At 42.3% G+C, this 16,405-nt stretch overlaps 1 protein-coding gene across 1 annotated transcript in view; it reads right to left on the bottom strand.

Annotated features, from left to right (window-relative positions):
• Gli3 (GLI family zinc finger 3) overlaps positions 1–16,405 on the bottom strand; it is a 209,157-nt gene that overhangs the window by 70,339 nt on the left and 122,413 nt on the right. The window contains exons 4-6 of the mRNA XM_042695111.1: positions 8,823–9,028; positions 5,558–5,704; positions 1,335–1,536 (exon numbers count right to left, since the gene is read on the bottom strand). Of these exons, the coding sequence (XP_042551045.1) occupies positions 1,335–1,536; positions 5,558–5,704; positions 8,823–9,028 (555 nt within the window). The remainder of the gene's footprint in view (positions 1–1,334; positions 1,537–5,557; positions 5,705–8,822; positions 9,029–16,405) is intronic.

The following is a 16,405-nucleotide window of genomic DNA, read 5'->3' as shown; positions in this document are numbered from 1 at the left end:
TAAGACTGGCACAAAGTCACAACAGAGAACATTATGGAAAAGCAATGGTATTCATTATTTCTATAAATATAAGCATGTTACTTCTGCTAACATCTGTGTTTGCTGAAGAGTTAAGTTTCCCAAACACACAACACAAACCCATCATGGGAGATCCCCCACCCCTCACCCCTCTCTCAGAATTAGCGACTAAAACCCCTGTCTATCACTTATTAAGAGCAAAGCTAGTGAAAACAGTCATTACTTTCACTGTTTCATATGTGAGTGCCAGTCCTGGGGCTTGAGCCTGGATATTGTCCCTGAGCTTTTTGCTTAAGGCTAGTGCTTCTCCACTTGAGCCACACCTCCAGCTGGTTAATTGGAGATAAGAGTTTTCGCTGACGTTCCTTTCTTACCCAGGGTGGCTTTGAATCACAATCCTCTGATCTCGGCCTCCAGAGCAGCTGGGATTACAGGTGTGAGCCAGGAGCACCTGGCTCAATTATTCTCCACTAGAAACAAACTCTTTCTATTTATTTTTCTTCCTTTCTCACAATAAAGTTATTCCCTCAACAGGTACAAAACAAGACTTTGGCTATGAGTTTATTTAACCTTTTTTCTTGTTGTTGCTCTCTTTAATCATTTTTTTTGGGGGGGGGGGTACAGTTGTGGGGCCTGAACTCTGGGCCTGGGCACTGTCCCTCAGCTCTTCAGCTCAAGGCTAGCACTCTACCACTTGAGCCACAGCACCACTTCTGGCTTTTTTCTTTTTGCTTATGTGGTGCTGAGGAATCGAACCCAGGGCCTCAGGCATGCAAGGCAAGCGCTCTACCACTGAGCTACCTTCCCAGCCCCTGTTGCTCTCTTTAAATAGTTGAATAAAGGAGTTTTAATTCAACGTGTCCATTCGTTTACATGGAGAATGTATCTTGATCATCAGTATCACCCTTTACTTCACTCTCCTCCCTCATTCTCCATTACATATTATTTCTGTCTCAGACTCCTGCCTTACCACCAGACACCATCTCAGTTTTGTTCTAGGGAACAATTATTAACAGGGAAAGGTATGAATAAAAAGACCTGTCATATTCTGTGTCTTTATGAAGCTGATTTCATCCTGAGTAACTGCTACTTCCCTATTTCTGAACTAACTAATAGGTCTAAGAAAATTCTTTGAGGCCTAATAGCTGTCTTTGCAATTCACTATCATGATATTGGACTTGCACCCAGAAAAGGCCCAGGAACGTGTCATTTCCATCTTCCACATAGGCAATCAGTACCACCAATGAATGCATCTTACTAAACACACACATCCGCACATGCACGTGCATACCCACTGCATTCAGGAAAATACACACCTGATTGCACTTGCAGATAAGTGACCGTAGGAGCCGCTTGCTGAAGAGCTGCTTCGGGAATTATTTAGAATTGTGACCAAGGAGTTGGGAGACGTCCTTATCATGGTCTGAAGGTCAAAGCTATGATCAGACAGCGGAGATATGGACAGCGTGCGTTTCCGACTGGGCCTGGCTGACAGCCTGGGGCTGGGGAACCTGGCACCTGTTAAGGAACACCAAACAGAACCTGATTACCTGCAGTTGGATTCCATCATATCTGTTATTGATTACTCCTGCCTGTGGGAAAGAAGTGAAGGGCAAAAACCACAAAGAGAAGAATCTCTCCTCCCCCTGGGGATCTATGGGCTACAATTGAGGAAATTAGGGGGAAATATTTATCATCCAGAAGCTTACCTCAGGGGAGCTCTGTTTATTAATGTACAGGCAAAATGATAAATTGCTAAACAAAAGGGAAGGACTTATATGTGTTATCCTGCTCATTTCTAATGATTTATGAATCTGACGCCTGCTTAGATATTCTCATGATTAATTCACCACAAGCAACCATGACAGTGATTCCTATATGGGGGTTTAAACACGCTATCCCTCTCGTCTCAAAACACACTGTTTTAAGGCAATGAGCTGAAGAATAAACATGAATTAAGGCAGCCTAAAATGAGAACTCAGGTAAAGGCCTTTCTTCCCAAGGTCTTCAGGAGTTTACCTGCTCCCCGGGTATACTTAGACAGGATCACGAAAACAATTTATAAACACATTGCATTCCATCCATGGTTCTCGAACAGGAGTGTGGCATTTGTATCCCAAGAAGACATGTGACAACAGCCATAGATAATCTGGTTCTCACCACTCGGGCTGTGCTAGCCTCCAGTGAGAGAAAGCCAGGGGTGACACTACCTACCCCACGGGGTGCAGGGCAGCCTGGGGGTGGGGAGGAGGGAGGTTATCTGTCTGCCTGGTAAATTCTCATAATCCAATATATAGTGTACCTAGCAAACATTTAGAATCTTGAAATGCCGTTTATGGATTTTTCCAAGGTCAGGGAGAGAAAACTGCAAGCTTGACAATAAGAAGTCCTGTGCCAATAAAGACAAGTGTAATTCTTCTCAGCCAGGCGCCGGTGGCTCATGCCTATAATCCTAGCTAATCAGCAGGTTGAGATCTGAGGATCATGGTTCAAAGCCGGCCCCAGCAGAAAAGTTCGTGAGACGCTTATCTCCAATAAACCACCAGAGAACCGGAAGTGGCGCTGTGACTCAAGTGGTAGAGTGCTCGCCTTGAGCTGAATAGCTCAGGGACATAGCCCAGGCCCAGAGTTCAAGCCCCACGACTGACAGAAAAGAAAAAAGAAAAAAGGTGTAATTCTCTGGAATATTGAGCCTCCAAAAAACATCCCAAGATGGAGCCCTAATCCAGAGACTAGCAACTCACAGGCCAAGTTAACACGACAGTTCTTAGTAGGAGCTAAAAATGAAAGAATAAGACCCAACTCAGCAGGGATAGAAAAGCATGTGGCCTACAAGCTCACTGGCACCTCTGTGAAGTTCCTGCTTATGCCACAGAGTCATCACAGTAAGTTTAAAGGAAGAAGAAGAACAAAATGCCATCAAGAAAAGAGTGCAAACAGAGATGTCCTATTTCACAGCACAGACACACCTGCTTAGAGAGAACAGGCAAAACCCACAATTGTGAAGTTGTAGTTAAACCTCTACAAAACATCAGACATATTCACTGCAATGATTTTCTTCAATCAAGATGCATTTTCTTCTTATTTTGCTCTATTCTGTTTCAAATAGACTCTCCCTAATATAGCTAGATCTGGCCTCAAACTTACAATCCTCCTGCCTCAGCCTACCGCGTGCTGGCGTTATAGGTCTGCACTATTACACTTGACCCAAAGATAGGATGGATTGTGACATATAAAGTAACCATCCAATGTGTTTTGAAATAATTTAACAAAATGGTATAGACAAATCTGAAAGGCTACTCCCTCAATGTTATCATAGATTCCTACTCCTTAGTATGCTAGAATGATCCATGTATCAAACTAGAAAATCAATCTGAAAGACAAATAAAGCACTGATTTAATTAATTTTTTGCGGGGAAGTGTGGGGGGGGGTCAGTTGTGGGGCTTAAACTTTGAGCCTGGGCGCTGTCACTCAGCTCTTCAGCTCAAGGCGAGCACTCTACCTCTTGAGCCACAGCACCCCCATTTTCTAGTTTTATTAGAGATAAGAATCTCATAGACTTTTCTGCTTGGTCTGGCTTTGAACCATGACCCTCAGATCTCAGCCTCCCAAGTAACTAGGATTACAGGTGTGAGCCACCAACACCCAGCTTGACTTAAATTGTTTTCTTCTTTGCTGATACTGAGGTTTGAACTCAGGGCTCTGTGCTTCCTAAACAAAGGCTGTAGGATTTGAGCTACATTCCTCACTTCTTCCTTCTTTCCTTCCTTCCACCAGCATCAGGATCTGAACTCAGAGTCTAGGTCATTTGGTCAGCTTTCTTGCTCCCTACTGGTACTCTACCACTTGAGCCACACCTAGCCCAGCTTTTTGCTGGTAACTCGGAGATGGAATTTTTCAGGCTTTTCAGCCTAGGCTGGCTTTAAATCTCCCATCTGCAGATCTCAGCCTTGGGAAGAGACAGGATTATAGGCACGTGCCAAAAATGCTAACCATGAGCCTGTATTCAGCAGCTCAAAGAGATGTTATCCCTCACAAATCTAGCCACTGGCTTCTCCACTGAAGCCAGAGCACTGTTATTTTTCTGGGCCGACAGACCCAACCTGGCTTTCCACTAATTGTTTTGTTTCATTATTCTAATAAAGAAATCTGACAAAGAGAAAGGTAGTTTCCTTTTATGTGATGAATGATAGGGGATCTAAATTCCTACTTAATGACAATCAATTTACCATACTCTGGCAAATTAAAATTCCTTTAATTAGTTTTTACAAAGTAAAAGGGTAGCTTCATCCTTTATTTAGATAAATCCTGCCACATCCTGACTAAACACATTCTCATCAAATGGGCAAAGCAATGCAGGCTGACCTTCCATGGAGTCTCTCTTATTTTAATTCTTTATTTGCAGATTTTTAAATAACTAATTTGCATAATGATGCTGAACTTCTTCCCCCACCCTTCTCACCCACAACAATCGCTAATTGAAATGGGGCTGTTGATGAATCTGAGATGTAAGCGCTCTCTACCTTACGGAGCTGAGCAAGCGTCCTGCTGCAGATGTAACGTTTCTTCCTGGGTGGCAAAGTGCCCGGTGGAAAGCAATGGAGGCTCATGGACCCCTGGACTACACCAGCAGCTCTGGGTGGTCAGGACAGTCAGGCTGTACATTTCTAACTCTGTGGAAACCCCACTCTTTTCCAAACCTGAGAACCAAGTTACCAGAGGGTTGGGCACATGCACACCTCTGTAAAAAGAGTACAGCAGATCAGTGGAAATGCCTCAGTCTTCACTGCTCCCTTCATTCTCAAGATCTCACTAATGCAAGACATTAAACTGGTCCTTTCTGGAGAGAAGAAGGCCTTGGCATAGCCCACTTATAATCCTCGCTATGAAGAAAGCTGAGATGGAAGGATCAAAGTTTGAAGCCAGCCCAGGCAGGCAAGTCCTGGAGATTTTCATCTCCAATTAATCAACAAAACCGGAACGCAGAAATGTGGCTTAAGTGGTATAGGTCCAGCCTACCACTTATGCTGAATTATCTGAATTATTAGAACTGAATTTCTGATTAGAAATTATTTCCAATTTATTCTGAATTATTAGAATTATTTCCTAATTTCTGATAAGGAAATCAGCTCTTGGTCTTCCTAAATGTTGCTATTCTGCTCCTCCCTTGCTCTCGGCAATGCAAACCAAACTCAGCCTAGGGTGTTCTCCATGTAAAAAAGACACAGGGACAAAAAGAAATCATTTAACTTGAAACGAGAAGCTAAGTATCGATGGATTTTGTTTTTCCCCAATTAATTTCTAAAGCATTAAAAAAAAAAAAGCAAGAAACCAAGACGTAATTAAGCAAAGTCCATCATGCCTGGATACTATTAACTTATTTTCTTATCCACAGAGGCAAGTTACCATCATTTCTGGATCAGTTATCTTCATATACCACACCAAACAAACATGCATGGGATGAGCTTCAGTTACCCCAAGACACATGTTCATGCCGACACCACCACATCTGTGGGTTCTGTATTCTTCAACACTTACCATCTAAGGCATGAAGGTACTCCATGTGGATAGTACCTGCCCCAGCAGTAGCGGCCGAGGGGAGGATGTCTGCATAGGGACTGCGCTGGCCAGTCAGCAGGGCCATCTGGTGATAGTATTCTGCAGGACTCACTCCAGCATGCGGGGCTGCAGGAGACACAGCCATGGGACAATGAGAAGAACATCTACCATCCACTGCCCTTAGGAAATCCCATGTCTACCTGTCAGCCTCCCCTCCTCTCCCCCACCTCCCTCAGACAATTCCTTTTCTGGCTTAATACTGGAGAGTTCCTACACATCAAATTATGCTTTCGCAATATTAGATATCTTTCATTCGAAAGTGCAACAGTATGCAGAGAAAATAAAATAGGCATTCCAAAGATTTTACTGTTTCAAGAAATCCAAATGATGAAAACATACACAGAACAGTCATGCATCCCTTCGCGCACAGACACATGGCTGGGGCTGGTGGTTCATTCCTGTAATCCTAGCTACAGAAGCTGGAGATCTAAGGATCAAGGCTCAAAGCTAGCCTGAGCAGGAAACATCTGTGAGATTCTTATCTCCAACTAGCTACCAAAAAGTCAGAAGTGGAGGTATGCTTCAAGTGGTAGAATACTAGCCTTCAGGAAAAACAGTAAGGGACAGTGCCAGGCCCTGAGTTCATGCCCCAGGACCCCTCTCCCTCAAGTAAAGACAGGGATACAAGGATATACTCAGAAAGGTGTCATTAGGTGATTTTCTGATATACTGATAATAACTTCAATAGGTGATTTAATGTTATGTGACCTCCACTAGATGTAAACTTCTTCCAGTGTAGATTGTTACAAAGCTCATGGCTCTATGTATATGGCCATGTTTGTCCCTTGGAAGAAAACAGGTTCTGATACTAAGTTACTATATATACTTATTTCTTACAGCCAGCAGTAAACAAGCTGACAACTATATGACCTTCCCAGGTATGCATAAAATTCTTCCCCAACCTCTCAGGAGTGTATGAGTTAACACTTACTAACATAAGGACTTAAGAGATTATAAGAAGAAGAGGGGAACAAAATAAAAAAGAAAGTAAGAAAAATGAAAGCAAGCTTCTAATGACATCCAACTGACTGATAAGATCATTTTCACCTTCCCTAATTTAAAAGCTCTCTTTCTGTTATTTTCCTTTATAAAATAAAAAACATAGGGGCTGGGAAGGTGGCTCAGTGGTAGAGTGCTTGCCTTGCATGCATGAGGCCCTGGATTAGATTCCTCAGTACCACATAAGCAGAAAAAGCCAGAAGTAGTACTGTGGCTCAAGTGGTAGAGTGCTTGCCTTGAGCTGAAGAGCTGAGGGAGAGAGCCCAGGCCCAGAGTTCAGGCCCCATGACAAAATAAATAAATAAATACATATATACATACACAAACATATATATAACCTATATACACACACACATATCTACTATGTATAGAAAACCTATCAATCTGGAGCAATTTGCTGGAAAGAGTCAGCTTTCCAGGAATGGGGTAATGACCAGTTTCTACCTGCCAATTTCTGGGCCTGAGTAGCAGGATACTGGAGCCGACCTGAGTATGGCCTCCAGATTCCCAGAGGTCTAGATTCACACCAGTTCTGGGAACTGGCTCAAAGCAAAAAAGTAATTCCATGCATGTAAAGTGCTTAATATATACCATTCAGTCAGGCTGGTAAAAGTTTTACAATGATTTTCCCGGAACACCATTAGTTTGGCAATGTCTGTGAGTTTTGTATTATAATTACATCTTCATACTCACATGCATGATACACCCAAAAAACAGAATTAAAAGCATTAAAAAAAAAAAAACCCTTTTAACTAGGTACCAGTGGTTCATGCCTGTAATCCTAGCTACTGGAGAGGCTGAGAACTAAGAATCAATTCAAAGCCAGATGGACAAAAAAATTAATGAGACTCTCATACAAGTTAACTAGCAGAAAGCCTGAAGAAGAGCTGTGGCTCAAGTGCACCAGTCCTAAAGGAAAAAGCTGAGGGAGAGCATCAAAGCCCTGAGGTTAAAGCCCCAGCACCAAGCCCTCCGTGAAAAGATTCTCCACATCCCTTATTGCAAACTCAAACCCAAAGGAGGAAAGCTAACTCATACTTGACACTCCCAATTTTATCTTTCAAATGGGAATATTGTTCAAATGGTAAAAGCCAATTCCAAGTGCACCAAAAAAAAAAAAAAAAAGAGAGAGAGAGAGAGAAGAAGGAAAAAAAAAGAAGCAAATAAATGAACCAGCAACAGTTGCAAGAGGAGTTAGTCCTGGGAATATATTAGACGGATGGTCCGTAAGAAATGTACTGCTTCCCACCTCACACAGCCAGCCTGGGGAACCCTTCCCAGGAGGAAGGTGGAAGAGAACAGGGAAGCCTCCTCAATTACCTATCAGTCAAAAGAAATGCATGGTCTCCCTCTCTCTTTGAAAGCAACCAGAAGTGACTTCTTTATTTTTATTTATTTATTTATTTATTTTTGGTGCTGGCTCTGGGGCTTGAACTCAGGGCCTCAATACTGTCCCTGAACTTTTGTGTGCTTAAGGTTAGTTAAGGCTACCACTTGAACCACAGCTCCGTTTCTGACTTTTTGCAGTTAACTGGAGATAAAAGACTCATGAATTTTCCTGACCAGCCTGGCTTCAAACCACGATCCTCAGATCTCAGCCTCCTGAATAGCTAGGATTACAGGCATGAGCCACCAGGGCCCAGCAGCAGTGACTTTTGATTAACACTGTTTCTAAGATGACATAATCTGCTTTCTAGTTGTAGACCTCTGCAATCCAAGTCCAACAACTGTAAGTAGTTTGTACATATGTACAAGAACAGGAAATAACCTTCCTCAATGGAAAGAGTAGGTCATTTATTTCCCTATTGAGAGTTAGAAGAACACCCAGCTAAATTGAAGAATCACATGAAAAGTAACTAATGAGACAAACAGGACCCATAACAATTTGATTTTTATTTTAATAATAGGAATTTGATTCTTGAGCACCTCAAATGAGCACAGGCTATAATGGACATAAAGTCTGAGTTTCTTTCTGCCCTTTCCACTCCTTCTTCTGACTTTATTTGGTAGCCAACAGAAGGCCCAAGCAGTAGGTCATATTTCTTTGAAGCCCTTGTCATGCTCTGTGGTCCATGGACCAAAATCACCCAGTAGTCTGGACAAGTACTCCAGCAAACTAATGCCAGTGGACTGAGGTTTAGAAAGAGGTAGCGTGATCCTGGGAGGCAGCGGATCCGAGACTCACCATCGGTAGGGCTCAGCCCTCGAGCAGCAGAGATCATAGACAGGGTCGGGCTGCTGTGCAGGGAGCGGATGTAGTCCATGTATGGGTTGATGTAGGGGTGAGGGGGGCTGAAGGGAGACTCTGAAGCAGCAGCAGGGTTCCGGTGCGGGGAGATCCTAATGAAGGGCAGGTCCGAGTACGTGGGGCTACTCGATAAGGCAGAAGGCCTAGGGGGATACAAGAGGTTTGCATGAGTCAAACAACTCCACGGGCAGATGTGGCCTGTGTGAAAAAGAAATAAGATTTTTAGTGAACTCACAGTTGGGGTGGTGGGCAAATTCCCCAGGCATATATACTCTCAGTCCTCTTACCTTAGAGTCAGGATGACATAAGCAGGTAAAACACCTGCATGAATGAAAGAGAGACAGAGACAGAAAGACAGACAGAAAGAGACAGAGAAAGGGAGACATAGATGGATAGATATCACATATACCACATTTATAACTTGTGATATATACTGTCATATATATATATATATATGCATATGTGTATATAGGTATATATGGCATCACATATATATCACATATACCACACATATCAAATACATGTGTGAATATATACTGGGCTTTGAACTCAAGGCCTGGCTTGCCAAGTAGGCACTCTGCTACCTGAGCCATGCCTCTAGCCCTTTGTGCTGTAGCAATTTTTCCATTTTTTTTCACCTAAGTTCTCAGTTGTTCTTTCATTTGTTTGCCCCTGCCAGGATCAACCTTGGTTATTAGCTTCTTACATGTACTTTCTATGCAGCTAGGATTACAAGTGTAATTTTATTGTTGAAAGGGAGTGGGAGGGTGCAGGGGGGGGGGGGGGGTTTCACTAGCTTTTTGCCTGTTAGCCCTGGACCACAATTCTCCTGATCTCTACATTCTGAGTAGATATGATAATAGGTGAGAGCTATCATGTTAACCTAAAAACTAGTTTTTAAGCCAACCAAACCAAGCATCTCTCCAGCCTTGAAAGACAGTGGCCAATGGCTATAATCCTAGCTACATAGGAGTCAAGATCCGAGGATCAAGGCTCAAAGCCAGCCCAGAGAGGAAAGTCCAGGACAGTCTTATCTCTAATTAACCAACAGAAAGCTGAAAGTGGAGCTGTGGTCCAAGTGGTAGAGAATAACTCTTGAGTGAAAAAGCCAAGGGACAATGCCCAGGCCCTGAGTTCAAGTCCTAGCACTTACACAGAAAGAGAGAGAGAGAGACAGAGACAGAGACAGACAGACAGACAGATAGACAGAGACAGAGACAGACAGAGACAGAGAGAGAGAGAAATGGTCAGAGCACTCATCTGACAAGGGTACCACTGTATAAATCACAGTCATACAACAAAGCTGTGTTAGTATCACCCAACAGATCTACTCCCAAATTCTTGGCAGCTAGAAGACTTGCCAGTCCTTCTTGCGGAAAAGTATAGACAGGAGGAGCGAGGTTTCTTGGGTGTGGCAGACAGGCAGGGGTGTGTTCTGCATTGTCTAGAGAAGCGCCCAAAGGTGGTGAGCAGAGGAGAGGTGACACCTTTGCAAAGAAGAGGTCGGGGCAGTGTGGAGGGGACCACCACTAAATGTTTCATGTACCTTACAAATACTTCACCAACAGTCCCAACATTGACCTGGTAAATATTTCTCAAACTGATCTTTTTTAAGTTGTCATTTGCAGATTAAAATAGCACTAAGGAAAAAAAATTATAGGTGTCTCTTTCTTTGTTTCTATTTCTAGGAGACAGACACAGGAAAGGAACTGAAGTTAATATGGCCTCCCTACTTCTGTGTCTCTGGGGCTCTCCATGGTCTCTGTCAGAGACTGTAAGCAGGACCCACAGAGAGGGGAAAAGCAAACAAACAAACATTCTGGGGAAAACACTAAGATTTAGAATTGGTCTTAAAAAAAAACCCAACAACCATATATTCTGAGCTATTTATACAGTAGCAAAAGATTACAGGAAGATGCTATGATGTGCTAACCAAAAGCAGTATTTGATTTGGAGAGCAAATATTCCTGAAGTGTAGGGACTCGTCTGAGCTGTTTGCACTGGGTAAAAAGAGGAGCTATGGCTCCATTACCTCTGCTAGCGAATTCAAGGTTCCAGGATCCCCATTCAAAGACAGTGCCCTCTACATGATTCCTACCTATCTGTCTCCTCCAGACCTAATGGGCACCCACTATGCTGTTCTAACTGCTCAGCAGACTTAGACCCTGTACAAGGAACTACTTTACAGAAGCTCATGGGTATTTTGGTGTCATCACTTCAGACAATAAAGCAATATACAATCGCTCTTGTTTGTGGGAGTATTTTGACTCCAGATTAATTTTTACTAGGTCCTCATGAAAACTAGGTTACCATGAGAAAAGTAAAGGATTCTTTCTGTCCTTTTTTTTTTTTGGTCCCAGTATTAAGCTTGAACTCAAGGCTCTACCTCCTGAGTCAAATCTCCACTTTCAAATTTTGGTTGGTTAATTGGAGTTTCATGGATTTTCCTGTCCAGGATGGCTATCAACCACAGTTCTCGAAACTTAGTTTCCTTGAGGAGCCAAGTGGGAGCCAGTGATGCCAAGTGAAGGATTCTTAGTAAAGCATTCGTAACAGTTACTGTATGATAAAATTAAAAAGCAAATGAACAATATACATATTGTAGACAATCAATGGACTTTTTCATGAGAATGAAAGAGCATTATATAATTTAATTTGGTTCTGCTTTTCCATCTACCATATTGGGTTACTAGAGCACCAGGATTAAAGTCTCAGTATTCTATCACCTGGTTTACCCATTACAGGAGATTAAGGGAGGTTTCAAAATCAGATTATTAGCTTGCTTGCACAATGCTTGGTACCCTAGAAATATACACATAACATCTCTTTCCATGCATGGGCATCCCAACCAGGGAAACTGAAACATGTTGTATTTCTTTAATGCAACAAATTTGGGTTTGTTCTTTATAGAATAATTAGATACTATTCTTCATATTCAAGCACTGACCTAATACAGATCAAAGGGTGAGAAATCTCTCTATAATTCATTTTTAAATCAATTCATTTAACAAAGGCATAGCTTTAAATATATTAAATTTTACTAAGAAGTTCCTTTCTACCAGCCATGATGGCTCATACCTGTAATCCTAGCTCTTTAGGAGGAAGACATGAGGAGGGATCACAACTGGAGGACAGTCCAGGCAAAATGTTCTCATGAGACCCCATCTCAACCAATAAAAGTCTGATGTGGCAGTTCAAACCTATCATGCCAGATACTAGGATTGTAGTTCAGGCCAACCACAGCATAAATATAAAACTACTCAAACATGAACTACTAAAGCTGGATGCTGGTGGCTCAGGTCTGTAACAGTTTTTACACAGGAGATTTAGAAGATCTTGGTTCAAAGCCAGCCCAGGCAGAAATAAATGTGCTTTGAGTTCAAACCCTGGTTTCAATCAAGGGGGTGAAGGAAACAAAAACAGAACCAAAACAAAAACAAAGAAAGAAGGGAGAGAAGGAGAAAGGGAGGAAAGAAGAGGACGTGAAGGAGGAGGGAGGAAGGAAAGAAAGGAAGGCAATTAAATTAAAACAAAAATAGGTGTAGTGGTGTATTTCAATGACGACAGAACACCTGCCTAGAAAGCACCAAGGCCCTGAGTTCAAAGCCCAGTGTTGCCAGAAACGAAGAAAAGCTGCTCTCCATATAGCACAGGAAATTAGCAGCTAGAGCTTGCATAACAAGTGTTCCAGGCATGGTCTTACAGAACCTTGTACTCCGTCATTTCCTCTTCAGAGGTGGCTTCAGCATAACCTCTGAGCCAGAACCACTGAGGTGTAGTTTGTGCTTTTGCGGCTATTCACCTGCCACTTCTTCGCTACCCAGCAGGGACACACCCAGGGTGGTAGAGGCTCATTTTCTTTGTAGCAAATAAACAAATATTTTCCACGACCATTCAACTGACTTATGACTTTTATGCCTTTACCACTTTGTAGTTCAACGCTTAAATCTACATGCTAGGTGCTGAAGGCTCACACCTATAATCCCCAGCTATTCAGGAGACTTAGATTTGAGGATGATGCTACCCGGGGCAGGAAAGACCAGTAGCTGGTTAATTAAGCTGTGGCTCAAGTGGTACAGCCTCAGCTTTGAGCAGAAAAGTGAAAGGGCAGCACCCAGGCCCAGGCCCTGAGTTGAAACACAAACAAACAATCATACACACAAATAAACCAAGGGAAAAATATTAAAAGCACTGTACAATCACATTTATTCAAAGTTTAACAGCAGATAAAAATTTTTTAAAAGAAAAAAAATGAAATATCAACTTTAGTGTTAAGCTAATGCACACCTTTGGGTGGCCTTTCTGATATGTAGCAATTCTTTTTATTCATATGCTTGCATAGTACTTAAGTTTCTTCTCTGTTATTAGTTATAACTCATGTGCATTATATGTGCTCTTCTGTGTGCTCATTATTCATCTTTTCTGGGGGCTGCTTTGAATGCAAAGTCTCTTGCTCATCTCACTTTTGCTAACAGCTGGCGCTCTACCTTGTGATCTATACCTGCAGTCCAGCTTTTAGCAATTTACTTGACGATGGAGACTTGCAGTCTTTGTCACCCAGGCTGGCTTCATACTGTGATCTTCCAGACTCCAGCCTAGAATCACAGCTGGAATTACAGATGTAAACCACCAGTGGCTGGCTAAAGAGACTTATTGTACGCTCAAAGTTTGTTGGGAGTTTTGGTCTAACATAGGTACAAAAAATAGGCCATTTGAAGTGGCAGACCCCTGAGATTAATTAATTAATTAATTAAAAATAGGCCATTTGAAGTGGCAGACCCCTGAGATTAATTAATTAATTAATTAAAAATAGGCCATTTGAAGTGGCAGATCCCTGAGATTAATTGCTATGTAGTACTATGACTACATCCTGAACACCTAACGGGTTGTCATAGAATTTAACCCCTCATAGCCGGGCACCGGTGGCTCACACCTGTAATCCTAGCTACTCAGGAGGTTGAGATCTGAGGATCGCGGTTCAAAGCTAGCCCGGGCAGGAAACTCCGTGAAACTCTTATCTCCAATAAACCACCAGAAAACCAGAAGTGGTGCTGTAGCTCAAGTGGTAGAATGCTAGCCTTGAGCTGAAGAGCTGAGGGACAGCACTCAGGCCCAGAGTTCAAGGCTCACGACCGACCAAAAAAAAAAAACAAATTTAACCCCTCACAGGCATCATCTTTGCAATATCAAATATGGAACAGGAGTCCATCTACTGTACTGGAGAAGAATTCCTCTCCACCCCACCCCAACCAGAAAAGCAGTCCTGATTCCCACCAGCAGTGGTCATTTTCTTAGTGGCCTTGTTTTCTTGACTTCAGAAAACTTCACCTAGGGCATTGTGGAAGACTGAATGGGTCTGACCACATGTCCAGGAGCCACAGCTCCACATCCCCACAGGGATGCTCTCTTCTTCACAGAGAAAGCAAGTTTTTGGGTACCAGACAGGGGAGAGATGCAACAGATAGGAGACAGCTACACAATGTGTAGGGATTACTTATGTTCGTATTATCCTAGGAAAACCTGTGCACTGGGTGCGAGAGTTCATGAGAACAGCTTTGTGTACTTTTTATTTATCTGTAAAAATGAGAGTATTTGATGAGATGCTCTCCACCCACCCACCAGGTCCTAAAATCCTGATATTTCTAGGATTCAAACTATTTTTCCCTGTCTACCATTGACTAACTTTGACAACTAATATTATGGGAGGGAGGGGCACAGCTTGAATAAACTCTAGTGGAAAATTCAGCAGCACATGATTTGCGTATTCCATGATAGGCTTTCTGTTTTCACCCCTACCATGCTGCCATGACAGCAGTTAGTGACTGATGCCTTCCTGAGCCACTCTGGTCTTCAGCTTTGATTTTATTCCCAGGAGCAATGATAGGGTCTGGCTTTATGCTGATTGGACATGGATGGTGAATGATTAGAAGAAAGGAGGTAGGACCGTAGCACCACAGAAAAGGCTCAGAAGTGAGTCACAGCTTAAGCACTCAAAGAGCTTTTCCCAGTGAGTTCAGAGCTATTAGATAGGTTTTTATATTAACAACATTTCTCCTATCCAGGTTTGTGCATTTTATCTTTATTCTTTCAAATCCTGAAATTGCTTGGATAAGGGAGAGGGTTTATATATTATATCCCCACACATACACACACACATACACACATATGGTTGGTGTGGCACACACATACGCACACACACACATTTCTAAGAGCAGCCTGAACTTTTAGGGGATATTGAAGAGGCTTTGTGTCAAGTACAGCTAAATCCAGCCTTTCCATATCAAACCTCTGCTAGAAAATTACTGTGCAGCTGATAAGGCAGTAAGATAGAATAAAAAGTGACTCTACTCAATTTACACTGCAATATTGGTATGACTGAATATTTTTCATTCAGGTGCCTGATAAAATCACTAAACTGTATTGCAGATAAATAAAGGAGGCTTCTGTCAAGAATAAACACCATTAATCATGAAGTCTTACCCTCTCTGAGCCTGTACTATGCATCTGCACAAATAAACCAGCCCAACCAGCACGCAACACACGCTCTCCTCCTTTGTACTCCTCTAGCTGCCATGGACTCGCTTTTCATTTCCTAGGGCTTTGGCAGTCACAGCATTTTCAAAACCTCTCTCTCTGCATTTTAGCTCTGCACTCCTGCAACTGGAGTGTAACATTTAGGGAAATATGGCTGAGCTCTTAGTGGGAGGAAAAACGTGACAATAAATCACTACGTTTTTGTGTCTGAATGCATACACAACTATAATGCATACATGATCTACATCATATTTCATCAACTCTAAAACGACACTGATCTAAAGATGCATCTTCTGAGAGAGATGGTATATTCCTTATCTCTTTTAATTCTTCTTTTAGTTCTTTTTTTCTTTTTTGGGGGGGGAAGGGTTGGTCATGGGGCCTGAGCGTTGTCTCTCAGCTCTTCAGCTCAAGGCTAGCGCTCCACCACTTGAGTCATAATGCCACTCCCAGCTTTTTCTGCTTATGTGGTGCTGAGGAATCGAACCCAGAACCTCACATATACAAGGCAAGCACTCTACCACTGAGCCACCTTCCCAGCCCCTTCTTTTAGTTCTTAAAAGAGCTTTTAGAGACTAATTCCAGCATAGAATAATACTACTACCTGCACAAAAAGCGAAATATGATCAGAATAATTTAAATAACAACTGCTTAAGACTTCCTTTGTGATTGTCTGCTCCTTAACCACTGTAAAATACTACAAACTAAAAAAACATATCCCAGAAGTGGCACTGTGGCTCAAGTGGTAGAGCACTCGCCTTGAGCTGAAGAGCTCAGAGACAGCGCCCAGGCCCAGAGTTCAAGCCCCTTAACTGACAAAAAAAAAAAAAATCCCAATTCCTGAGACATTAAATGATGACAAGAGGAACATAAGACATAAAATGTCTGATTTAAATATGGGAGTAGGTATATTTTTGACAATGCTGATATTTGTCCAATATCTAGCCTGTGTGGGTGCTGTTAAATACTCTATGCATGCTCTTTCA

This window comes from Dipodomys spectabilis, unplaced genomic scaffold, assembly GCF_019054845.1.
Source record: "Dipodomys spectabilis isolate Male_0828 unplaced genomic scaffold, ASM1905484v1 ptg000178l, whole genome shotgun sequence".
Lineage (NCBI taxonomy): Eukaryota > Metazoa > Chordata > Mammalia > Rodentia > Heteromyidae > Dipodomys > Dipodomys spectabilis.
The sequence above is the reverse complement of the archived record's forward strand: the minus strand, read 5'-3'. Positions and strand labels throughout refer to the sequence as shown.